Raw genomic sequence first — 25,864 nt, 5'->3', positions numbered from 1 at the left:
AATACAAAAATTAGTGCCTAAGAGCTAATGATGTAGTTCTGCCTTTACTCTTCACAAGTGTCATTTCATCAAACACTTAGAATGCATTCAAGATTAGGGTTTCTATTAGCATGCACAAAAAGAAGTTCTTCTCTATTATTCTCTTCCCAATCAAACCGCAACACATTGGCGAATTACTACAACCACCGAATTTTGATTAACAGTGATGTAAATAAGGTTAATTTCTTCGAAAAATCGAGTTTTCGTTTGTTTGGACAGCAGCGTGGGTTTTGTAGATACCCTGTTAATGCTGCTTTAGAGCAATTTTCAGATGATGAGTATGAATGTGACTACGAAAATCATCCGGTAATTTTTTTTTTGTTTTTTGTTCTTTCTTGAATGATAAAATATGCTGTTTTTTTTTTTTTTTGAGAAACTGGTACTGTATGATTAAATATAGAGAAAATTACACTGTATGTTAATTGGGGCAACGATGCTAGCAAAATTGACCCATTGTTTTAGTTCTTATAAAAATTGACCCAAACTTTTCTCTGTGCCTTTGTATATGTTGGTATAAATGTCTGTATATTTTGGGCTATTTTTTGTAATGTAAGTTTTGGGCTATTTTTTGTAATGTAAGGGACCAACTTGTATATTTTGAAATTTCCCCTTAAATATACTGCTTTTTACCTATAAAAGGCATAATACATAGATAGAAACCTTAAAGTGGCCTCAACCATACTTAAGGGTGTGGCCTAGTGGTCAATGAAGTGGGTTGAGCACTATGAACTCTCAGGTTCAATTTCTAGTAGAGACAAAAACACTAGGTGGTTATTCGCCATCTGTTTTAGCATCGGTGGATAGAGTTACCTCGTACCTGTTGCTAGTGGGAGGTGGTAGGTATCTCGTGGAATTAGTCGAGGTCCGCGCAAGCTGGCCTGGACACCTCGGTTATAGAAAAAAGAAAAAGAAAAAAAAAAGATCTTGGCTTCAACCGGCAACTTAAACACCTCAACTCATCTCCACTGTGTCTCGTGGGCACCTGACGGTGATGTGGCACATAAATATTGGAGGTGTTTAGATGATCATTTTGTAAGTTGGAGTGTTCAATTGACACAGTGGAGGCGAGTTGAGGTGTCTAGATGTGCATTCTCAAAGTTGGAGTGTTTAGTTGCCAGTTGAGGCCAAGTTAAGGTTTCTATCTATGTACCCTAAAATTAAAACATTATGCTTTAATGTTAAGTTCTATGTCTGCGAGAATCATTTGGATGAATGTTAGAAGTTTTTTGATAAGATTATAGGGAACTTTAAACATATAAAGTTGTTATCTTTTCGTGCTTCTAAATAGTGATACTTCACTATTTCGTTTAAATTATGATTGTCGGCTATGTTTGGGTATCTTATTATATTTGTTTGAATTTGATTTTCATTTTGACTTATTTTTTGAAAATTAAATGACATACGTTGAGGTGTTTCTTAAATTAAATGGCATACCACCATTCTTAAATTTGCCAGGAGAAGAAACACCATTTGCTTTAGCACATTTTCCTAGATTATCAAATCGCCTTCATTCGTCAGAAAGTCTGCACATTGGTTTACCCCCTTCCAAATAAATTGATTGTGGTCTTATTTGCTTCTAACAAATACTTACAATTTTGATTCCATGCTTCTGTAGTGAGGCTTGAGCTAGGCTTGATCTTACTTGAATATCCTAACATCCACTTTACTTGATCATCTCTAAGAATTCCTCCAAAAGCAGGTTCACCAACTTGAGTCCTGACACTGCCATCATTATTCAATTCAATCATGCGTTATTTAATACCACCAACCAAACTTTGCTTTAGCTATCCTATTTTTTTCTTTTGCGGCCAATCAAACATTGCATTATTTTACGCAAAATTTTATGCTGGGATTATTTTGCCAATACAATCACTAAACGACCCATTTAATAGCTCCCGGAGTGGAAGTTACATTTGAAGTTTATTCTCCGGGTATTTTTTTAACTTGAAATGGAGATAGTAGAGGTGAGTTGACTTGAAATGCGTATATACACTTCGACTTAGGAACTTTTGTGGCTGTTGAAGGGCTTGGTGCTGGGTGATGTTGTCAGTATGTCAACAACCATTGGTTTTTGCTTGTTGTAGCTTTCAAATGAAAATGGCGATGAAATTGTAAGGGAAGAAGAATGTTAATCTATTTGATCTTTATCATGTGTGCATTTCAGTTTATCTTCTTTAATAAATTTACATGCATATTTCTGGTATGAAAGATTTATCAGTTAGAGCTTACTTAGGGACTTTGAGAGTTCAATGACAGGCTTCGTCATCAGTGGCCAATGTAGATGAGTGGAAATGGAAACTTAGCCTGTTGTTGCGCAATGAAAAAGATCAAGAAATTGTATCCAGAGATAAACGGGATAGAAGAGACTATGAGCAGATATCTAACCTTGCTAAAAGGATGGGTCTCCATAGGTAGGGAAGAGTGTTGTTTTGGTGATTTCTACTCATGTTGTTTGTTATCTTGTCTTCGTGCTATATTTACTCGCTTTTTTTTGCATCTTGCAGTGAAATTTATGGGAAAGTTGTAGTGGTGAGCAAGGTTCCTCTTCCAAATTACAGACCTGATCTTGATGATAAGCGGCCTCAAAGAGAGGTAAGAGTTGTCTCCTAAACCATAAAATTAGTTCCTTCTGTTGTTGCATGTTGATGGGGATTTGAATATGTGTGTGTGTGTATAAGAGTACAGGTTGAGAAATATACTTTTAAGTTGACATTTGGATTTGGTTTTAATTTTGTGTGGATCAAAAGAGTAAATTAAAGGTAAAACAACGTAGAAATGGAGAATATCGGTTTGGGTATATGTGGGTTCATCGAGTGTCCTGCGTGAACCGCTTCATCATCTGCTTCAGGCTCGGATAGTGTCCCCTCCATGAGTTCTAAATCCCTGAGACTAGAAGCTTGAATTTCTAGTTCAAAAGGATCAAAAGAGAATGAAGCATTCAAGGAGGATGAAGCTCTGAAGCAGCATGGGTCCAGCTTTGGTACAGATGATCTCCACACTTGCTTCTTTTTGTGTTGCTTGAAGTGTTTGCTTGTAAGTGGGCCTTTAGTGTAGTAACCGCTGTTCAAAGCTAATGAAGTTCTCCCTTTGTAGTGTTTCTTACTACCCTGACTATTAGAAGAGAATAAGGCCGACCCATTTGTGTTTAAATCCTTCGAATTCCTTCTTTTCTCCACAGGTTCTTCCATACGTGTGTCACGTGAATCATTAATGGTGTTAGCACGTGGAATTGAGAGAGAATTTGACCCCATCTTATTACCAACCTCGGGCAAACCAGTTGAAGGACCAGCATGTAAAGAGAAAGACTGGATTTCCTTAATTATTGGCAATTCGAAGATCCTATCATCAAATTCAAAATTCAAACTTGCCGGAAACTTCATAGCTGATTTTTTGACGCAGATACGAGCCCAGATCAGGTGGGTTTTGTTCTTCGTATCTTCATCAACACCGATATAACCCCCGCAACGAGCCCCTATATGTTCAAAAGTGTCCATTGACCAAGCATTTAGGGGGATTCCAAAAACTTTCAACCATATGTTTTCCGAGCAGTTACCAGATTGCAATGAGAAAATGTCATGCGACCACCAAGATAAAGAAAGATGTCTTCCGTTCCAGAACCAATTCCCTGCCTTTACCCTTATTGTCTCTTTCCTGGAAGGAAGCTCAAAGAGGAACTGATTGTGGTCTAAAGGTAGAGGGGAAATGCTCCCAGACACAGATTCCCAGGTAAGAGAAAATAAATCCAGATCTGATTCTCTCTCTCCTCAAACCACCATCGCAGCCCTCACTCCAGCATGACTCCAGCTTTCTCTCTCCTCCATAGCCTCCATCTACAGCTTTTTCTCGTCCTTTTGCGTTCTCTCTCCTCCAAATCTTTTCAGATCTACCCTCTGTCAGTGCCGGAAAATAACTGGTGACATCGGCGACCTCTGGTAGTGCCGGAAAATTTTTCCGACGACCTGTCAGTGCCGGAAAAAACTCCGGCAACCTGAGTTACTGCCGGCAGAATCACCGGTGACATCTGACAGTGCCGGCGACCACATCAATCAACATAAAACTCCTTCAGTGGTCATTTCAGTAAAACTCCTTCACTGGTCATTTCAGTCTCTTCAGTGACTTCCATTAGAAACATGCAGGGCTCACACCTTTTTTTCATCAGTGGGGATAAATCCTTTGAACTCAGAAATACGGGGGATAAATATTATAACTGGTTTTCATTAATAGAAAGGGGCAAGAGATATACAAGCAAGATCAATATGGATATTCAGAACCTGAGATGGGTGTGCGAAGCGCTTATTCAAGCATCAAAAGGTACTGGTCGACTATATAGAAGGTGGGGTAGAAAGCAACAACACAATCTTTTCAGAGTTTACCAAAACTTCAATGTTTATGGTAGATTTGTTCGCATAGAGGTTTGGCATGGTTCATCTAAAGCAGCAGTGATAATCCCTGAGATCAGCCTCAACAGTGGATGGTCAGATATTGCGAAGAAAATCCTTCGATTTCTGAAAGAATTCAGCGAAGCAGAGCCACTGCTTCCTCCTCCCCCATTGACAAAATCTTATCGTGCAGCTGCTGGCATTGACAGATGGCCAGAAATAAGTCGAGGAACGAACAAAGGAGAATTGAATGAAAAACATCCTCTGCACAGAAGCTTGGTTGGCACCTTCAATGATCCATTTCATCACAGTCCCAATCCCGAAACTATTCAGAAATGGTTCATTAGTAGATGGAGAGTTACTGCTGGCATCAAAGTCATACCTTTAGACCACAATCAGTTCCTCTTTGAGCTTCCTTCCAGGCAAGAGGCAATAAGGGTAAAGGCAGGGAATTGGTTTTGGAACGGAAGACATCTTTCTTTATCTTGGTGGTCGCATGACATTTTCTCATTGCAATCTGGTAACTGCTCGGAAAACATATGGTTGAAAGTTTTTGGAATCCCCCTAAATGCTTGGTCAATGGACACTTTTGAACATATAGGGGCTCGTTGCGGGGGTTATATCGGTGTTGATGAAGATACGAAGAACAGAACCCACCTGATCTGGGCTCGTATCTGCGTCAAAAAATCAGCTATGAAGTTTCCGGCAAGTTTGAATTTTGAATTTGATGATAGGATCTTCGAATTGCCAATAATTAAGGAAATCCAGTCTTTCTCTTTACATGCTGGTCCTTCAACTGGTTTGCCCGAGGTTGGTAATAAGATGGGGTCAAATTCTCTCTCAATTCCACGTGCTAACACCATTAATGATTCACGTGACACACGTGTGGAAGAACCTGTGGAGAAAAGAAGGAATTCGAAGGATTTAAACACAAATGGGTCGGCCTTATTCTCTTCTAATAGTCAGGGTAGTAAGAAACACTACAAAGGGAGAACTTCATTAGCTTTGAACAGCGGTTACTACACTAAAGGCCCACTTACAAGCAAACACTTCAAGCAACACAAAAAGAAGCAAGTGTGGAGATCATCTGTACCAAAGCTGGACCCATGCTGCTTCAGAGCTTCATCCTCCTTGAATGCTTCATTCTCTTTTGATCCTTTTGAACTAGAAATTCAAGCTTCTAGTCTCAGGGATTTAGAACTCATGGAGGGGACACTATCCGAGCCTGAAGCAGATGATGAAGCGGTTCACGCAGGACACTCGATGAACCCACATATACCCAAACCGATATTCTCAGCACTGTCAGTTTCAAATGAATCTGACTCTGGTATCTCATCTCAGTCCTACAACAGTTTTCTTCCTTTGCCTTGGCATGATCCAAAAATTCAAACTGTTGATATCCCTGAGGTGGTGGAAACCTCAAAATGGACGAAGTTGACAATGATGAAGGCTTGCAAAGTGTTGGGGGTAAATGTTGCTGGGTTTGAACATGAACTTCTGGGAATTATTCTGAGAATGGAGGAAAGAAGGAAAATGCAGATTCTTGAGCAAAAAAATAAAACAGGAGAATTAAAGAAAGGGAAAAGCAAAGCAGTTACTGAACTTAAAAGATTGGATTGGGGTCTCCACGACGGGAGTGGGAAGAAAGAGAGGGGCAGGTCTCACAAGGCTCATTCCAGATGAGAGTTAAAACACTCAGCTGGAATGTGCAGGGTCTCAACAATAAAGACAAGAGAAACACTTTGAAATCTCTTATTCACAAGTGGGGAGTTGATATTATTTGCTTGCAGGAAACCAAAATAGAGACATGGAATCCATCTCTAATCAGGCAAATTTGGGGAAACAGATGGATCTCTTGGGCAGAAGTCAAAGCAATTGGTACCAAAGGAGGGATATTAATAATGTGGGACAAAAGAGCTTGGAAATGTGTTGATTTTGAAGCAGGAGCCTTTTCTTTATCATGTAGATTCGAAAGTCTTGCTGAGGATTTCAAATGGATTTTTACTAGTGTTTATGGCCCTCATACCAATCCAGAAAGGGAGGATCTTTGGCTCGAGTTAGCATCTATCAGGGGATTGTGGTCTGACCTATGGGTCATAGGAGGGGATTTCAATGTGTGCAAATTTGTGGGAGAAAGATTGAACTGCGTTAGAAGATCAAGGGCGATGCTGGGCTTCTCCAACACTATTCTAGACCTGGATTTGATTGACCCTCCACTTCAGGGAGCACAATTTACCTGGTCAAGAGGGGAGGAGTCTCTCCAAGCCTCTAGAATTGACAGGTTCCTTATCTCAACAGAATGGAGTGAGATGTTCAATACTATCAAACAGTACCCTTTGCCTAGAGTTTTTTCTGATCATAAACCAATTATCCTGGAAAGTGGAGATTGGGAGACCACACCTTCTTATTTCAAATTTGAAAACATGTGGCTTCAAGCTGAGGGTTTCATGGACATGATAGAACGATGGTGGATTTCTTACACTGTATTAGGCACCCCAGACTTTGTGCTAATGCAGAAACTAAGGAATCTCAAGAAAGACATTACTAAATGGAATAGGGAGGTCTATGGAACAATCGAGACTCAAAGGAACAAGGCACTCAAAGAACTTTGGAAGCTGGACCAGTTAGCTGAGCTTAGAGCTCTCTCTACAGAAGAGAAAGGTCAGACATTGAATCTCAAGCTTGAACTTCAGCAAATAGCAACCGCTGAAGAGATCTCATGGAGACAAAAATCAAGATGTTTATGGTTGAAAGAGGGGGATAAGAATACAAAGTTTTTTCAAAGAATGGCCAACTCTCATAGAAAGGGCAATACCATTGACAAACTCAAAATAGGGAATGAAGTAATTGAAGACAAAGGAAGGATCAAGGATGGTATTCTAGAGTACTATCAACAAATTTACAAAGAGACTGAATCTTGGAGACCCTCAGCTGTCTTTGAAGGTCTGTCAAGTCTCAACACAGTTGATAAAGAGGACCTTGAACTTCCTTTCACCGAAATGGAGATTTCAGAAACTCTCATGACTTGTGCCCCTGACAAAGCTCCAGGCCCTGATGGTTTCACTATGGCCTTCTTTCAGAAATCATGGAACTTCATCAAAGCAGACCTGCTAGCAGCTTTTAATTTCTTTCATCAGAACTGCCAAATGGTGAGATCATGCAATGCCTCTTTCATTGCTCTTATCCCAAAGAAGAAAGGGGCCGCAGAGCTTAGAGATTATAGGCCTATAAGTGTTGTAGGCAGTGTCTACAAATTGCTGGCCAAAATTTTAGCTAAGAGGTTGGGAAAAGTGGTGGATTCCTTAGTTTCTGGACAACAGAGTGCTTTTCTGAAGAATAGGCAGATCACTGATGCATCTATGATTGCCAATGAAGTGCTAGACTGGAAAATTAAAAGTGGAGAGACTGGGATCCTATGCAAATTAGATATTGAGAAAGCTTTTGATCAGCTTAACTGGGCTTATTTAGTCAACATTTTGAAGCAAATGGGTTTCGGGGAAAGGTGGATAAGGTGGATTTATTTCTGTATTTCGACAGTGAAGTTTTCAATTCTGGTGAACAGAAGTCCAGTTGGGTTTTTCTCTTCTCAAAAGGGACTCAGGCAGGGGGATCCATTGTCCCCTTTTCTCTTTATCATTGCGATGGAAGGATTATCTCAGCTGTTAGCAAAGGCCAAAGAACTTCAGTGGATTCAAGGGTTCCAAGTGGGCAGCAATCCTTCCACCTCATTCTCAGTCTCTCATCTACTGCATGCAGATGACACCCTTATATTTTGTGGAGCTGATTGTCAGCAGGTCTCTAATCTCAACACCACCCTCATGATCTTTGAGGCCATTTCTGGACTTCATATCAATATGCTTAAGAGCACTATATATCCAGTGAATGAAGTGGCCAACCTAGAAGCTCTTGCTGATATTCTTAGCTGCAAAACAGGCTCCTTTCCCACCACCTATTTGGGACTTCCTTTGGGTGCTAAATTCAAATCATCTGGGATATGGAGTGGGGTCATTGAAAGAATGGAGAAAAGACTAGCCACTTGGCAGATGCAATATCTCTCATTGGGTGGCAGGCTCACCCTCATCAAAAGTGTCCTAGACAGCATTCCCACTTACTGTATGTCACTCTTCCCTATGCCAAGCTCAGTTCTAAAGCAAATTGACAGACTCAGAAGGAAATTCCTATGGGAAGGTAACAGTGTTACTCATAAATTCTCTTTGGTCAAATGGCAATCAGTTATTCAACCCAAAGGCCAAGGGGGGCTGGGGATTAGAAATCTTAAGTTTCATAACAATAGCCTACTCATGAAGTGGCTTTGGAGATATGGTCAAAATGAGGCAGGGTACTGGAAGGAAATCATCAAAGCTAAATATGGTATTCAAGACCACTGGACTGCAAAGAAAAGCAATGAACCACATGGTGTTGGAGTATGGAAACACATCAGTAGTCTCCAAGAGGAATTCTTCCAGGCTGTCTCATTCAAGGCTGGAAATGGGCTCAAGATCAGATTTTGGCAGGACAAATGGCTTGGGGACACTTTAGTAAAAGACTTATTTCCCTCACTATTTCTGATAGCTTCTAACAAAGAAGCAACATTAGCTCAATATAGAGTTAACAACTGTTGGACACCAATTTTAAGGAGAAATTTACAGGATTGGGAAGTTGATGATTTTCTTTCTCTATTAGAAAGTTTGGGACAAAGTACTTTGGTGGCAGATTTTCAGGACAGAATCCTCTGGGGCAATTCTAAGGAAAAGATTTTCACTGTGAAGGAATGTTACAACAACTGGAGCTCTCAAAATAGCCTTTTAGAGGTCTGGCCTTGGAAGCTTGCATGGAGAACCAGACAGCCTCTCAGAGTTACTTGCTTCACTTGGACTGCACTGAAGGAGGCATGCCTAACCCAAGACAATCTTAGAAGGAGAGGTGTAATCGTCGTTAACATGTGTATCATGTGCAAGCAGATCAATGAGAGTGTCAACCATCTATTTTTGCACTGCCCTGCAGCAGCTAGCCTCTGGTTTTTCTTCTACTCTATGCTTGGTCTACAATGGGTAATGCCCTTCAACATCAAAGATGCATATGCTAGCTGGATACTCTGGAGAGTTGACAAATCCATTAAAAGAATCTGAAGAATGATCCCAGCAGTAATTTTTTGGACCCTATGGAAGGAGAGAAACAGCAGATGCTTTGAAGGAATCTCAACTCCTATTTGCTCTCTAAAGTCTAGGTGTTTAGTTAGTCTTTTTAGTTGGCATTTTTTTGCCCCTGTAAACAATGTGGGTAACTTTCTAGACTTTGTCAGCTCCTTTTCTCTAGTTCAGTAGAGATAGGATATCTTTAGATTGTTCTACAGGTTTTTGCCAAGTCTGTCAGCTTTTCCCATCTGTAACCTTGCATCTTCTTGATGTTTTACTAATGAATTTTATTACTTTACCAAAAAAAAAAGAAATGGCATTGAGATGTAGTTATCTGAATGTGTCCTTGCAAGATTTCTTGCTGTTCATCATTCTTGATTTGCTCTTGACTTTAGAAAGCAGAAGTTGATTTTTTGATTGCATTGACGCAGGTAGTAATCCCACTAAGTTTGCAGAGGAGAGTAGAAGGCTTGCTTCAAGAGCATATTGATAGAACACAACTCAGCGGTGGAAAAGCTGACAGCATTTTAGATGGTACTGAGTCCTCTGATATAGTTATAGATGCGAAGATGGATGAAAATCCAGATTCATTCTTAGATGGCTCTGTCATGGAGAAGGTTCTTCAGAGGCGGAGCTTACGCATGCGCAATATGCAGAGGGGTTGGCAGGTATCTTTCCGCGTTTTAAAAAAAAATTGTATTTTCTTTATATTCTGTGAAAAACATTACTCGTTTCAGATGCATGTCTCACTCTATGTTCCCGACCTTAAATTTAAAGATAAGGGATGTTGGCTCACACTAGCGACCTCTTGGAAACACCTAAAGAACAAAGCTTAGAAGAGTATGTAATCTTGACATAAAGAGTATGATCTTGTTAATCGGAAGTTCTTAATCAACATGCTGAAGAATATGGGATTTGATAGGAAATGGGTCAGTTGGATACTCTTTTGCCTGAGCACAGTTAATAATTCTCTCCTTGTTAATGAGACACCAGAGGGCGTCTTTGGGTCCACGACAAGGAGACCCTATTTCTCCTTTCCTGTTTATACTAGTGATGGAGTGCTTCAGTTGTACGTTGTCTGTAGCACGGAGCAATGACTGGATAAATGGTTTCAGAGTTCATAAAACCCGTAATACTCTAGAGATCGCTGACCTGTTGTAATTAAAGACAAAAAGATGGAGGATTTGGGATTAAAAATCTCAAACAACAAAATTAAAGCCTGTTGATGAAGTGATTATGGAGATTTAATATTGAGGTTGAAACGCTCTGGGTTGGTGTTATCAGGAACAAGTATGGTACTGATGGGCAATGGTGTACTAGAAGTTAGAGTATCCTATGGTGTGTCAGTGTGGAAGGATACTAGAGCTCTGTGGCCTCTCTTTAAGGTTAATACTAGGGTCAAGGTGCGCAACAGAGAAAAGTTTCTTTCTGGATGGATAATTGGATAGGAGACAGGCCTTTGAAAGTTCAGGTTCCAGATTCATTCAACTTGGCTTCAGATGCTGCATCTACATTGGCTGAGAATAGAGTAAATGGGGTTTGGTGTATCAACTTCAGAAGAAATTTCAATGATTGGGAGGTGAACAGGGTTGCTGATTTTTTAGTCTTTTAAACACATAACAACAGCTAACCAATGCAGAAGACGACATATCATGGATCCCTAGCAACAAGGGTTTGTTCATAGTGAGATCATGCTACAAATTTTAACAAAAGAGAAGAATTTACCAAGTCCTTGGACATGGAAACAGATCTGGAGATCCGAAGCTCCATTTGGGGTAGCATGATTTACATGGATTGTGTGTGAAGAAGCTTGTAGGGTAGCATGCTTTACATGGATTGTGTGTAAAGAAACTTATCTCACTCATGAGAATCTCAGGTAAAGAGGTTTTGACCTATGTAGCAAGTGCTTTTTATGTGGGAGACATTCAGAGAGCATCTGCGATTTGTTTTTGTACTGTCAGGTTACTATGCAATTGTGACAACTTTTATTAGTATGATTGGATGCAACGGGTAATGCCAAGATCAATGAGTTACTTGATTGGATGCAACGGGTCATGCCAAGATCAACAAGTGATTTGCTGAGGTGCTGGCACAGAAAAGGCCTAGGGAAGATAAAGTTACTGTGGTGGAATACAATTACCTTGTATTTGGTGGGCAGGGGCGGAGCCAGAGGGGTGCAAGAGGGGTCAATTGAACCCCCTTCGTTGAAAAATTATACTATGTAGATAAAGCAAAAATGATTTTTTTTGCATATATATAAGTTTTTGAATCCCCTTGGCATGACAACTTTTTTTTTTTTTTTTTTTGAATCCCCTTGAATTCCTGGCTCCGCCACTGGGTGGGCTGTCAGGACGGAAAGAAATAGGATATGTTTTGAAGATTCTGCGAGCTCCATCTACAAGATAAAAGTCTTAAGTGTATATTTTTGTTTTGCTTATGATGTAGGATGGAACGCGTAAATGAAGCTTGTAATAGTTCTACAAGCATTAGAATCCCTACAAGATTACACGGGGCACACTTTTGTTGTTTGTTCTTTTGCCACATTGTACAGTCCCAACAGCACATCCTTTTTGCTGTTCTAATATTTTAAAATTACTTTGCCTTCTATAAAAAGTATTTTTGCTCAGAATGGTTTAAACAAATCTCCATATGGCGTGCAATAGTTAGCATTATATTGTCCTAAGGTGAATGTAGAGGATTTTTTTTGCAATGGAAGCTTTTTATCTAATCACAACCTGTTGTTTGTGAAACTATCTCTGTGTGTTCAACTCCATGTTTCATCCGTTTTTCTTTTTTTCCCCTTCTTCAATATCAGCATCAACAAACTTTTGTTGGATGCATGTTCCATGTGTAATCATCGCTGGATTTTATTTTCCGCAGGAATCTCCTGATGGCAACAGAATGCTAGAATTCCGGAAATCTCTTCCTGCATTTAAGGAAAAGGAAAGGTTGCTCCAAGCAATTGCACGTAATCAGGTCTTACTCCAACGAACTTATGATTATTTCTCTGTGCAATCAAAGCATGTATGGTGATTGCATATGGCAGATGTGTGGCCCGAGCCAATGCCATTCTTTATTCTTGAAGTTAAATTGCTTTGGAAGGTTCTCTTGCAAATTTATAGTCATTTTTGGTCTTCTTGAACGAATGAGCTTCTTTTAAAATGCATCTAAGCTTTTGCTCTCCTATTTGCACAGTCAAGAGACTCAAGACCCTTAATAATTTTGTGATTGTGCTTATACACTGGTAACATTTAAATGATCACATTTAACTGGTTTTGAATTCTCTAGTATATGGAGGATGTCCAGGGAACAGACTAGGACATATTCGTAGTGCATAAACCTATTGTAGCATTGGGATAAACAGAGAAGAGAACACTTTTTCATAACTATTATGTGTGTAGTGATTCTTGAAGTTCGTGAATTGCAGAGTAGAAACTGCAAGGAACTGAGAATTGATTGTAATTGTTAACTTGTTTTATGTCAACTCAGTCTCTTTTAATTATTACAACAGGTGGTAGTAATTTCTGGCGAGACAGGATGTGGTAAGACCACTCAACTGCCACAGTACATTCTAGAGTCAGAAATAGAATCTGGTCGTGGAGCATTTTGTAGCATAATTTGTACGCAGCCTCGAAGAATATCTGCTTTGGCTGTTGCAGAAAGAGTGGCTACAGAAAGGGGAGAACCTCTTGGTGACTCAGTATGCTACTATTCCTCTGTGCTCTGACTTTCTCTTAATGTTTGCGGGCTTTGGTTAAGCTTTCACTGCATGAGACAGTCGCAAAAGTTGAAATGATGTTTGTTACGATTAATTTTGGAAGCTTCTTTATTTTAGTTGCTGTTCTTCACAGAGTATTTTTGGTAGGTGGGTTATAAAGTACGATTAGAAGGGGTGAAAGGAAAAAATACACATTTGCTATTTTGCACGAGTGGTATTTTGCTTCGTCGTCTTCTCAGTGATCGCAATCTTGATGGGATAACCCATGTTTTCGTTGATGAGATTCATGAGCGAGGCATGAATGAAGGTACCTGGATTAGTAAACTTCAGTCTCTGGTTTTGGTTTTCTTATGACAGCATTTCCAGTGCATTGCTAATTCTCATTCTTTATCAGATTTCCTGTTGATTGTGTTGAAGGATCTTCTTCCACGACGCCCAGATTTGAGATTGATTTTGATGAGTGCTACTCTTAATGCTGAATTATTTTCCAGTTACTTTGGAGGGGCACCTATGATTCACATACCAGTAAGCTACAACTTGGGTCACCAGTCATTTAGAGATTTATACATATTGGTATTTGTGTACTAGTTTAGATGATAGTAGTCCTTTTTACTCTGATCAGTACTCCATGATTCCCCTATATACTCGATTCACGGATTTCTCTATGCAGCTTTGAAAAGAATGAGCCTTCCAATTTTCTGCCTTCAGATAGGTGCATGCATACATGCAAGATGGCCTATTATGTGGTCATTCACAGTATTAACTGAAAATATTTATATAATTCTAGCTTTACTTGAATATGTTGACTTTTCAATTTTCATTCCAGAACAATTTTTAATCTTACTGTATTTTTTCGTTAAACCAGGGTTTAGGCTGTTTAACCTCGCTGGATTATTTGACACATTATGTTAACTTTTTGACTAATTGCATTTTGTATGATATAGGGCTTCACATATCCTGTAAGAGCAAACTTTCTGGAAGATGTGCTGGAAATTACGGGATATAAGTTGACTTCATTCAACCAAGTTGATGATTATGGCCAGGACAAGATGTGGAAAACACAAAAACAGTTAGCACCCCGCAAAAAGAAAAATCAGATAACTGCACTCGTTGAGGTTGTTATTCTGTTTGCAGTTGTGTTCTGTACATGTAATGATGTACTTTCTTATTTGCTAGTTATGTGTTGTCGTCTTTAGTGATAGGGTTAGGTAAGGAAAGATGGGGTTCAAGTTATGGGAGATCCGTAAAATGAAATATGTTTGAGATCTAGGCAACTTAATATTCCTGCATAGGATCTTGATTTTTAAAGGAGTGAGTATCCTTTTTGTGTAATTATGTGCCACTTGAGCATACCTTTGTTTTACGTCACCTATCAAAAAAAGACTTATCGGTCTATCTACTTATCAAAAAAAAAAAAAAAGACTTACCCTTCTATCTGCATAAAGTATTTGGTATTGTCCTCTCAGATATTTATTACTCCCTCTAGATCAAAAAGAGTGTCCACTTAGCCATTTGCACACCCCTTAAGAAAATACTAACTCCTAGATAAAAAGAGGTAATTTGACTAAACTGCCCTTAATTAAATATGTATTGGGATTTGATCACATAGCACTTAATAGGGGCAAATCTGAAAAAATAAGGTTAATTCTTTCTTGATTTGATGAGTGGACACTCTTTTTGACTCGAGAAAAAAAGGCTAAGTGGATACTCTTTTTGATCCGGAGGGAGTATTTCAAAAGATTTATCCCCTGAAAGAAGAAAGGTTTTCTGTTTGTAAGATTTTCTATTTTTTAGGTATACTTCTTGTGTAGCGGTGTGTTTTTGCCCTCTTTTAATGTAATTTATTACTTTATCTGACAAAGAAAGAAAGTACGTTTCTCCTTAAACCGTCAAGAAATGCATAAACTTTCACTGGAAAAAGGGTTTGTCGGAGTTGGTTCTGGTGAGAGAATGAATTACTGAGTGTTAGGCGTCTCCCAAGAGAGAGAACTACTCAATGTTGGTATTATCTCAAATTTTCTTCCTATCGGGTTCTTTCTCTAAATGGTTTCGCTCTTGTTGGTTAGATGCTGTAGAAAGAAATTGTCAGATTGCTGGTGTTGCAAGAAAAGATACGGTACTAATCTTGTATGAACGATGTACTATATGACAGGATGCTGTAAACAAATCAAACTATGAGCATTATAGTGCAAGGGCACGTGATTCACTAGCATGCTGGGCTCCTGATTGTATTGGATTCAATCTTATTGAGGCAGTCTTGTGCCATATATGTCGGAAAGAACGTCCAGGTGCGGTATTAGTATTCATGACTGGTTGGGAAGATATTAGTTGTTTAAGAGATCAACTTAAAGCTCATCCTCTCTTGGGTGATCCAAATAGAGTGTTGGTGCTCACTTGTCATGGTTCTATGGCTACCTCTGAGCAGGTAATACTGCTTATCTCTCCTAAACTTCGATGCCTCTTCATGTTTTGTAGTTTGCAGTTGTTTCCCCTTTTCTTTGAATGTATACAACATATCTCCTTCATTTTCTTAATATTGGTGCTTGTAATTATTGTACTAGGATCTGCTCTATAAGTTACCTAAGATTCACTTCTTTCACTTGTTTGTCAACTATTTTCTCTTCTCTCTTTCCCAAAAACTCAAAAAGAAAGTCCTGGCCTCCACGTGTTCCCTATGTTAAATGATAAACATTAACAGTTTTCATAATTTTTTCGAGCAAAAGTTATGGTTCACTTTCTTGATACTGTAGCACTAAGTTCTTTCTTTACATCAATATGCTTAAACATGGGCTTTCTTTACAACGCTCATGATAATTTTGCCGAGTCAAAGATGGATGTTTAACATGGGGCCAATGTGTTGTTAACTTTCTTTTTTTTGGTCATGATTTTGGTTTCATGAATATTCCGTTCGCAAACTGAATTACTGAGTGATCTATTGAAAAAAAAAATTCTTTGATTCATGCTTCAGCGTTCAGTTTCATCTCTCACAATTGGAGGCATATATTGACAGGGCGATTACCCACCTAAAATTTTTAAGTTTGGCCCACTCCATTCAGTAGACTTGTTAAATCAAAAGTGAGAGTTTTCTGTATTGTAGGTATCTTGATCTTTCCTCTGTAGGTCTCTACTATCAAAATTTCAAGTTTCCGTGAAAAAGCCAGTAAGGGTTTCAACGATCTCCAGAACCCCCCTCCAAAAAGAAAAGGAGCCACCTTTATTTTGCGCTTTGGGTACACAGAGAGAGGATCTCTGTTTAAAGAAATATAAGGGTGTTGTTCTGGAATATGTCTGCCGCCTTACACCACTAGGATACTAAGAAATTTGTCTGTCCCAGTTCACTGTACATGCTTATCATGGTTAAAAAAAGAAAGTTGCACTTCATCCTCCTTGTTTTAGTTGGAAATTGTGCTACTAATTGCAATGGGATATCTATGTTTTACTAGCAGTTGTTATTACTTATTACTAGAAGTGTACTTTCCTTTCTTTGGCCGTATGATGTTTTGACGAACTTAAATTGTAATCTGCAGAAACTCATATTTGAGAAGCCACCTCAGAATGTACGTAAAATAGTACTTGCAACAAATATGGCCGAGGCAAGTATTACTATAAATGATGTAGTCTTTGTAGTGGACTGTGGAAAAGCCAAGGAGACGACTTATGATGCGCTAAATAATACCCCATGCTTATTACCCTCATGGATTTCACAAGCTTCTGCTCGACAAGTAAGTTGCTTGAATGGAAAGCATCTTCTTTATTCAAGCCTAAACTTCCCTTATGCAATTCGTTTTTTACCTTTTACTATCTTTTCACACTAAATTCTCGAGCCTTCTTTAACTCTATCACCATAGAGAGAATGGACATTTTCCCCCTCATAATTAACATGAAAAAGGATCTGTGCTTGGATGGTACTTCAAAAACATGATAACAGTACCCAATCAAAAAAAAAAAAAAAACATAACTTTTGTTTTTGGATTGCTTTGGATGATTTTCTTGGTAGCTCGATATGCTGTTAACAAATATTTTCTGTTGACTGAGTTTGAGGATTAGCTGAACCTTGTAATCTTTTTATATTTTGATTTCTACTTGTTTTATAAACCTTTTGCACACGGGAGGGAGCCCATCATGCCTTTTCTTGGTAAAACTATGGCTCTGTTTAAAAGTCACATCTTATCTGAGACCCGTTGTCCTGTGTTCACATCAAATGTTATTGTTGAAAAAGTAAGACATGCCTTTTCACATGCCTTCAGCTGCTATGTAATTTGATTACTTGACAAAAACTAGGTTGTACATTGCCTTGCAGTAACATCTGTTCAATTTCTTTGAATATCTGATGATAAAAATGTGAATTCTTCTCAGTGTTATCTTTGAGTCAGATTTTGATGTTATGTTGGATGTTCTTGTCCTTGTTTACTTATGGAGCTGTCATATCTCTCACGTTGCAGAGAAGGGGCAGGGCTGGCCGTGTCCAACCAGGCGAGTGCTACCACTTGTATCCACGATGTGTGTATGATGCTTTTGCTGAATATCAACTACCTGAACTCCTGAGAACTCCTTTGAATTCTCTTTGCTTGCAAATAAAGAGTTTACAGGTTGGAAGTATTGCTGAATTCCTATCATCTGCTCTTCAGCCACCAGAAGCATTGGCTGTAAGTGGTTCCTTTCTTTATGCTTATTCTATGTTCGTTTATGCTCTTTTCTGGATCAATAATAACTTTTATGTTTGTCACAACAATAATAACTATGCATTAATCCAAACTAGTTGGGTTAGGAATCTTAGGATCTGAATCCTCAAATCCATTCCACTCCATTTTGTCCTCCCCCATTTCAATACTTAGCAATTTGTCTTCTGGAGAAATTAGGGGTTTCTAAGCTAGGAGTTCTCTAAAGTCACACTTATCCCTACATTGACAACTTTACGTTTTAAATCTTGGATGTAATTGTCCTGGGTACATTGTTGATAATCGCCAAAATACCTTTCACTACACTGAACAGCCCCCACTCTCGTTTCTTTTCCTCCTCCTGTGCTGTTAACTTTCCATCTCTACCTCTTCACTCTTGTTTTTCCTTTTTATTTGAATATTTTGCACTATTTAGGTTTGTTTTACTCACAAAGTTTAGTCAAATTATTACTTACTATATGCTATTTAAACAAATAGTTTGTATTTATTAAAATAATCTTGTCTTATCAATTTAGAACTTAAAGTGAATTGAGACAAATTAATTTGTTTTTGAATCAATTTGAAGCTAAATATCTTGTCATAATCAGCTATTATTTTCGTGTTAACAACTTTAAGGGCAGTTAAGTATTTTTAACAGGAAAAAGTGCTTAATCAACTGCTATTTTCAAGATTCAACACTTTTATCCAAACATGTATGCTTGCTGTCCCATGTTATCTTTCGCACTCTTGTTTTTAGTCTATTCAAAAAATAAAATTGATAGCTTTCTCTTTTTAGAAACAGATGTTACCATTGCCATTTTACCCGTGATGACATGACTTGTTGAAGCCCACTTCAGGGTTGAAGAAATCATAGAACAATAATTGCACACGCTGGTTTTTTCAATTGTGGCGACAAAAAATGGATAGCCTCCTCGCTATTTTTACCATTAAACATACCGAATGACATCAAAATAACTCGATAATTGAGCAATTAGACTAAGATTGGGCATCAAAATCACTATATAGAGTAGGCATATCTATTCATCCACATATAAATATTGAAGACTTTGTTAGACTTATAAATGTTTTCTATCATCTATTATCCAACAAGTTATATAAATGTGGCTTGCTGAATTTGCTTTCATAATTTTCTTGTTTATTGATAATTTTTTTTATTGTTCCTTGTCCTGCAAATGAGCAGGCATGAAGGTTGATTGATTTTAACATGTGACCCTGTATGTTTCAGAACGTTAAATATGGACTTGAACTTGATTTTCTCTTGGCTTGGTCTTGTGACCGTTGCATCTTAATAGGCTTACAAGTTCTTATGATGCTATACACATGCCATTTAGAATAGAGGTTCACTGTCTTAGTTTCCACCTATGATTGAAATTGCAATGTCCATGTACTGCAGGTGCAAAATGCTATTCAGTTTCTGAAGATGATTGGTGCATTAGATGAAAATGAGAATCTTACACATCTAGGTATGTGTTTTTTGAGGAGAAAAATATTCTGCTTCATGAAAATGTTTATTGCTTCAATGATTTTTTTGACGAGTTATGTTTATGACCTTTGTTCTGAGGTTCATAAGTTATATCTTTGCCATTTCTTCACAACAGGAAAATTCTTAGCAATCCTCCCAGTGGATCCCAAGCTTGGAAAAATGCTCATTATGGGCGCTATTTTCCGTTGCTTTGATCCTGTTTTGACTATAGTGGCTGGTCTTAGTGTACGGGATCCATTTCTGTTGCCTCAAGATAAAAAGGATGTAAGTAGAAAGCAATTTGCACTAGCCTGCCCACTTTAAATTCATTTACTACTAGTTGGTATTATTTCTGCCTTCGCTTTGTTATACATTCTTTCTTATTTTTGTTTCATGTCCTTAATTTTTCCACCACTTCAAGATTGCTCATCCCTGCTTCTTTCCATGTTTGCTCAATACATAGTTATACCACTTTGCTGTTTACGTATTGACGTACGTCAATAACCCACAGTTTTAAGAGGAGGTTATCTTGATTCTTGAAAGAAAAATGTTAAATAATTTAACTTTTTTTTTATTCTCAAAAAAATAATTTAACTTTGTCACTTGGAATGGATTTTTGGAGAAGTTAAAAGAGTTTTAGGTTGAAGGAGTTCTTATTCAGCAGTTTGACATTGATGTGGCTTTGGCCAGATGAACACAAAATATTTAAAGGAAGAAGGAATAAGAAGACTGATAGAAAATGCATGTATTTATGCCTGATCAAGGTGGGAACTTTTTTTAAATAGGTTACTCTCCCTTATTCATAGAGGAAAATAAAGGAAACTAGGTTCGATCAAAATCCTTTTTGGTTTTCTGTTCTTTTGATAAATAAGTAATTTTTTTATCAACATCCAAATCTCGCATTAAGATAACACTGGATTATGGACCAAAACGTCTTGTTGAAAGAAATTCGATATCTGCTCTATTCATGTGCTGAACAAAGAAAATTTGGCAGTGTGTGTATCTCTTAAAGACCTTCCAGTATACACGACATAACTAATTAGGAAGACATGTCAACTTCATTTCCTGCTGTGCTAGATGGCCTTATGCAGGGTTCAGGACATTTGAAGAACATACTAAGTTGGCATTATTCCCATCTGATTTATCTTCTCATTTTCAACTCTAGATCGAGCAGCCAGCACAGTATAACACTTCACTAGATAATGTTTTTTGGTTATACTAAATCTTGTTCACCAATATTGATCAACTCCCATTTTGCAGTTAGCGGGGACAGCAAAGTCCAGATTTTCAGCCAAGGACTATAGTGACCATATGGCTCTTGTCCGTGCATATGAAGGATGGAAAGATGCTGAAAGGGAAGGTTCTGCCTATGAATATTGCTGGAGGAATTTCCTCTCTGCCCAGACTCTTCAAGCTATCCATTCTCTTAGAAAGCAATTTATCTTCATCTTGAAAGATGCTGGATTGCTTGATGCTGATACTGCAACTAACAATAAATTAAGTTACAATCAGTCTTTGGTTCGTGCAGTCATATGTTCTGGCTTGTATCCTGGAATTGCATCAGTGGTGGTACGCAATGGTTCTATAGTTCTGATTTATTTTCGTGAATTTGTGTCAGTCCAACTGTATATATATACCTATAAGAAATCATGTGCATGTGCAGCACAGAGAAACATCAATGTCCTTCAAGACTATGGATGATGGACAAGTCTTTCTTTATGCAGTAAGTTCAATGGACATTTTTTTGGAAGTTATTTATTTAGATTACGAAGTTAGTGAAAATGTTTTGTTTCTGCTCTTTCTTTTTTCGCTGGAGCCATTTAATCTATGTGGTGTCATGGGAAATATCATTATACTTCCTGATGCAATTATGTGAAGTACAAACCATGTGTCCCATCCCAATATGGAACTATTGATATTAGGTTAGTTGTCCTTGATTCTGGTAACATCAAAATTCTTGCTAGAAAACATTAGTTCCAGCTCTTCTTTCGTTTTTCAACTACGGAATGACTGCGGGTAAACTGCGCGTAGGCAAGTGAATTCACTTTAGCGAGGGGCAACAACGGCTGGAACCGTTCCTGCTAAAAGCAAGGACCTACTTACTCATCCTAGGTGTTAGCAGGTATGGAAGAGTCCCCTCTTCAACCTTGAAATATTATATCAAGCTGACAGACAGCAGCGACCCACAATCATTGACAAAGAGGAAGGCTTGGAAAGGGATCAAATATGTTGAAAACAAAACATGTTCTCTATCTTCCCCTTCTTTTGCAGAAGAAACCTACCAAAGTAGGAATGTCTTTCTCTCTCTGTTAAATTTTTGATGGTGGGAACTGCACTCCTTGCAGCAGAACCTTGCAAACAGTACTTGCTTTGCGGACAAGTTCTCCAGAACAGGAAGTCGGTGCGAGTTCCCCAGGCCAAGAAGTCCTTACAGTTATCTTTATACTAGTTAGTCTCTTATTGAATTAACAACATTCTTCTGAACACTGTAGATGTGACAATTATAATGATCAGTAGGGTAAGCCATTTCATTTCTAAGAGGTTGTAGAACAATTTCCGTTTAGGAATTGATGAAACAAATAGAATAGTTCCAGGAATGAAGGAGCATTGGAGCATTAATAAGAGAGTCTTAACTTAGTTTTGAGTTTGCATTAGCTGCAATTCAGGAGATACTGGTAGTCAATCCTTCAATTGCTGTAAGCGGTAAAGATGCCATTTAATTACACAAGTTCATTCCAGTTAGGAGGGTGGACTTGCACTTTAGCAGTTGAACTATTGTGTTACTTACAAATGTATATTTCAATTGTGAAATTTGTCATATTGCTGAAGATGTTTGAACATCTCAATTGTGTCTTCAGAATTCAGTCAATGCTCGTTATCAAACGATTTCATACCCTTGGCTGGTGTTCGGTGAAAAAGTCAAGGTCAATACAGTCTTCATACGGGATTCTACTGGAGTATCTGATTCGATTGTGATCCTATTTGGTAGTGCTGTAGACTGCGGAGATATGGTAACTTTTTCTCTGCCTAGATGCTTACAGATTGATATCCTTGAAGCTGTTAATGGCTGTGGGTTCCTAAATCTTGTGATTTTTTTTTCTTTCAGGCTGGGCATTTAAAGATGTTGGGTGGGTACATAGAGTTCTTCATGGATCCTACTCTGGCGGATTGCTACATAAAGCTCAAAGAGGAGCTCGAAATGCTTTTGCAAAAGAAGGTGAATTTTCCAGGATCATGTTTCCTCTTTCAATGCATTCTACTCCTAGTTATGGACAATTTTATTTCTGCCAGCTAGACAGAAAGCGGCCAAGCGAACTATACTACTTTAAGCATGGTATTCAAGTAACATTAAGTTTCATCTTTAACTAACTGTTCAATGTTTTATAGAGGCTAGCTCTCCATTATCTTTATCAAAAGAAACTAGTTCTACATAACCACGATGGGAAGTTTATATCTCACCAATTGGGAGTGCATCTTTGCCTACTGCAAACAAATATCTAAAATTGCTCTGTCGAGTTCTTACTGTAACTGCTGCTTTATGGAGGTTGGCACAATAATATGTTCTATATTTTAGACCGCAGTAATACTAATTCTTGTCAAGGAAATATAAGTTTTAGGTTTGTTATTAGTTAGTTATATACTTACTCACTTTGTCTTTGGGGTTTGGGCGGGGTGGGGGGGGTGGGGGTGGACTGTATAGTTTCAAAGTAGCAAGTACTCGGTGGAATTAGTTGACGTGCGCGCAAGCTGTCTAGGACATCACGATTATAAAAAAAAAATTACTTCAGCAACCATACTTCAGCTCCTCAAGTCTTTCTCCATATGCATCTGGAGTAATTAGCAATTTTGAAAAGCCACTTGCCACTAAGGCTTTAGTAACACTTCACTCAAACTTGTCCATCATCCTTAGTATGGAAGTAGAAAATTTTATTCCTTGAGGTTCCGTATGACAATCCCATGTTTTTCTTTATAACAGTCCTGGAGTTTTTGAATTTTCACTTTGAAGAGAAAACATCTAATCATATTAAATTATTTTTTGTCCTTCGTTGGATGTTAATTTATTTTAAATAATTTCCTATTTATTTGTTCATTCACTGTTTTTTGGATGATTTATCAAAAAAGAAAAAGAGTTACACTGGTTCTTGGATGATGCAGCTTCAAGATCCTGAAGTAGACATCCACAAGGAAGGCAAATACCTTATGCTTGCTGTTCAGGAACTGGTTTCAGGGGATCAGTGTGAGGGCAGGTTTGTGTTTGGTCGTGAAAACAAGAAGCCTAAAGATTCTAAGGACACTGATAGATTTACAAGGGATGGGACAAACCCAAAGAGCTTGCTGCAGACCCTACTTATGAGGGCGGGTCACTCCCCTCCCAAGTACAAAACAAAGCATCTAAAAACAAATGAGTTTAGGGCACTTGCAGAGTTCAAGGGAATGCAATTTGTTGGTAAACCGAAGAGAAACAAAACTCTTGCAGAAAAGGATGCTGCAATAGAGGCACTAGCATGGTTAACTCAAACATCTGAAAAGAATCACGACGAAGACGATAAATCTCCTCCTGATGTCACCGATAACATGCTGAAACTTCTTGGTAAACGCAGGAGATCAAAGCGTCGTTGAGGTAACCAGACATTTTCTAGAGTTGGTAATGTGGACCACTAAAAGGCAAGCTTGAAACTTTCAGTTGATCAGCCTCCAGCCTCAGTTATCACTTGTGGAACAACGAACACTCAGTGGCTGCTGCTTGGCAAGACCTGGTAATGGTGGTGCCAGATTTCACCCTGGTTTACAATTATCGGGTTCCAGTTTTGGCCCTGGTTTTCAGGTATCAGATTCAGATTAGGCTCATAAAAAAAAGCGTCCATGAGCACAACGTAGGGCCACGGATTGTCACCCCAAGGCTGCATTAATAAACTAGAACGGTTGACCGGATTGTAAAAATAATGGAGCTGTTGGAGGTTCTGTTCTTCGAATTGACGTAACTGCTAGGTCAGATGTGTTGCAACTAACAGGGATCCTGCAACCATTTCTGTTTGATCACAGTGGCTTGTTCTTTGGTGTATATAATAAAGTGTCATGCTTCCACTAGAGCCCAGAACTGTCTACGAGAAAGTGACTTTAGCTGAATACACAATTCTGCAGTTTTATAAGGAGAGTTTCAACAGCTTGTTTTGAATGTGAATTGAGCAGTCTCTTAAAGATTCTAGACTCTATTGGAGATCGCGGATTATGGCTTGAACAGGTTGCTCCTCTCCCTCAACACATTTTGTTGCTGTAACAAAGACAAATGTGGAAAATTTGTCGGTGGGCGAGTAAAAATATTCACTCATATCAACTTGCGCAGAGTGCCGGGAGAACACCGGAGGAAGCCGCTAACATTATGTAATTTCTAATTAGATCTTATAGGTTTTATACATTAGTTTATTTGATCGTTCATTGTAACTTTTATGCATTAGCTTATTTATTGTTGTAACTTAACTATAGATTTCAGCTGCATATATTTGAGGTGCATCAAACTGGTCATGTTGTACTTGGTCTCTTGTAGGAATACTTTTGTAATTCGTGAGATATGTTTGTTCAATGCGAGATCGCAAGATTATAAGGGTTGCCTCTGGTTGGTTACCTTAACTAATAAGAATTGGAAAACTCACACAAATACAACTTTTTAAAATGGTAATTAAAAAGATTGCAACTACTTCTACAAAATTACACAAATACAACTTTTTACCTTCCTAAAATATCAATATAGAGGAAATATTATATTTATTATATTATATAACTAGTATTTTCCCCTATTGCTGGGTATTTCTTCATACAAAATCCTCAAAATTTCAAGAATGAATTTCTTCTTTTCTTTGATATTAATGTCTTCACCTTAACAAATTTGTGCCTCTTCCATTATGAGCCCTCCCCAAGATCCAAGAATCCCTAAAATTCTTGTCTTTTCAATCTTAATTCTCCCAAGAATTCCCAAAAATCTTTCATTTACGATCTTAATTTTTCCAAGAATCTCTCTTCCATCACTACATGAAAATATATCTTAAAAAGTATATGGTATATTCAAATTGGTATATTTAACTGAAAAGATGATAACAAAACATTTGTAAATACAATAATAGAAATTAGTATATTTAAATTTGTATATTATATATAGTATAAAATATAATAATATTATTTGTGTATATAGTATACTCCTATAATATTACGATATACCTAATATATGAATATATTACTCTATGTGCCAATCAATTGTACTCTATAATAACATATAAAATATACAATATGTAGAAAGAATAGTATAATTACTTATGGATTACCACTAAAATAGGATCTTAATTAATAATTGATGCCCATCCCATAAAACTTGGCTTCCTTTCTGCCATCACATATTAATTATTCAATTTTTTTCTCTCTCTTCCATGAAATAGGAAAATTAACTCAATTAAATTTAT

General features: G+C 38.0%; 1 protein-coding gene across 3 annotated transcripts; it reads left to right on the top strand.

Annotated features, from left to right (window-relative positions):
- LOC132625964 (DExH-box ATP-dependent RNA helicase DExH3) lies at positions 1 to 25,014 on the top strand. Of its 3 annotated transcripts, none has more exons than XM_060340648.1 (19): positions 1 to 345; positions 2,296 to 2,450; positions 2,544 to 2,631; positions 9,985 to 10,221; positions 12,434 to 12,529; positions 13,065 to 13,253; positions 13,419 to 13,578; positions 13,666 to 13,796; positions 14,216 to 14,386; positions 15,424 to 15,696; positions 16,799 to 16,993; positions 17,714 to 17,917; positions 19,344 to 19,413; positions 19,549 to 19,697; positions 20,673 to 20,981; positions 21,076 to 21,135; positions 22,271 to 22,423; positions 22,519 to 22,629; positions 23,568 to 25,014. In XM_060340648.1, exons 1-19 carry the CDS (start codon positions 82 to 84, stop codon positions 24,030 to 24,032), a joined length of 3,480 nt encoding a protein of 1,159 aa, XP_060196631.1. In that variant the 5' UTR covers positions 1 to 81; the 3' UTR covers positions 24,033 to 25,014. The 3 variants fall into 3 exon arrangements, with proteins under 3 accessions (XP_060196631.1, XP_060196632.1, XP_060196633.1); XM_060340650.1 differs by having other exon boundaries at positions 208 to 345; positions 2,273 to 2,450; XM_060340649.1 differs by lacking the exons at positions 2,296 to 2,450; positions 2,544 to 2,631.
- The last annotated feature ends 850 nt before the right edge of the window (positions 25,015 to 25,864 follow it).

The sequence above is a fragment of the Lycium barbarum genome, chromosome 2, assembly GCF_019175385.1.
Source record: "Lycium barbarum isolate Lr01 chromosome 2, ASM1917538v2, whole genome shotgun sequence".
In the NCBI taxonomy this organism is placed as follows: domain Eukaryota; kingdom Viridiplantae; phylum Streptophyta; class Magnoliopsida; order Solanales; family Solanaceae; genus Lycium; species Lycium barbarum.
The sequence above is the reverse complement of the archived record's forward strand: the minus strand, read 5'-3'. Positions and strand labels throughout refer to the sequence as shown.

Coding starts and splice junctions, on each gene's coding strand:
- LOC132625964 (XM_060340648.1), top strand. CDS start 82: ATGCATTCAAGATTAGGGTTTCTATTAGCATGCACAAAAAGAAGTTCT. Junction 346..2,295: donor GTGACTACGAAAATCATCCG/GTAATTTTTTTT, acceptor GTTCAATGACAG/GCTTCGTCATCAGTGGCCAA. Junction 22,424..22,518: donor CTGTAGACTGCGGAGATATG/GTAACTTTTTCT, acceptor TTTTTCTTTCAG/GCTGGGCATTTAAAGATGTT.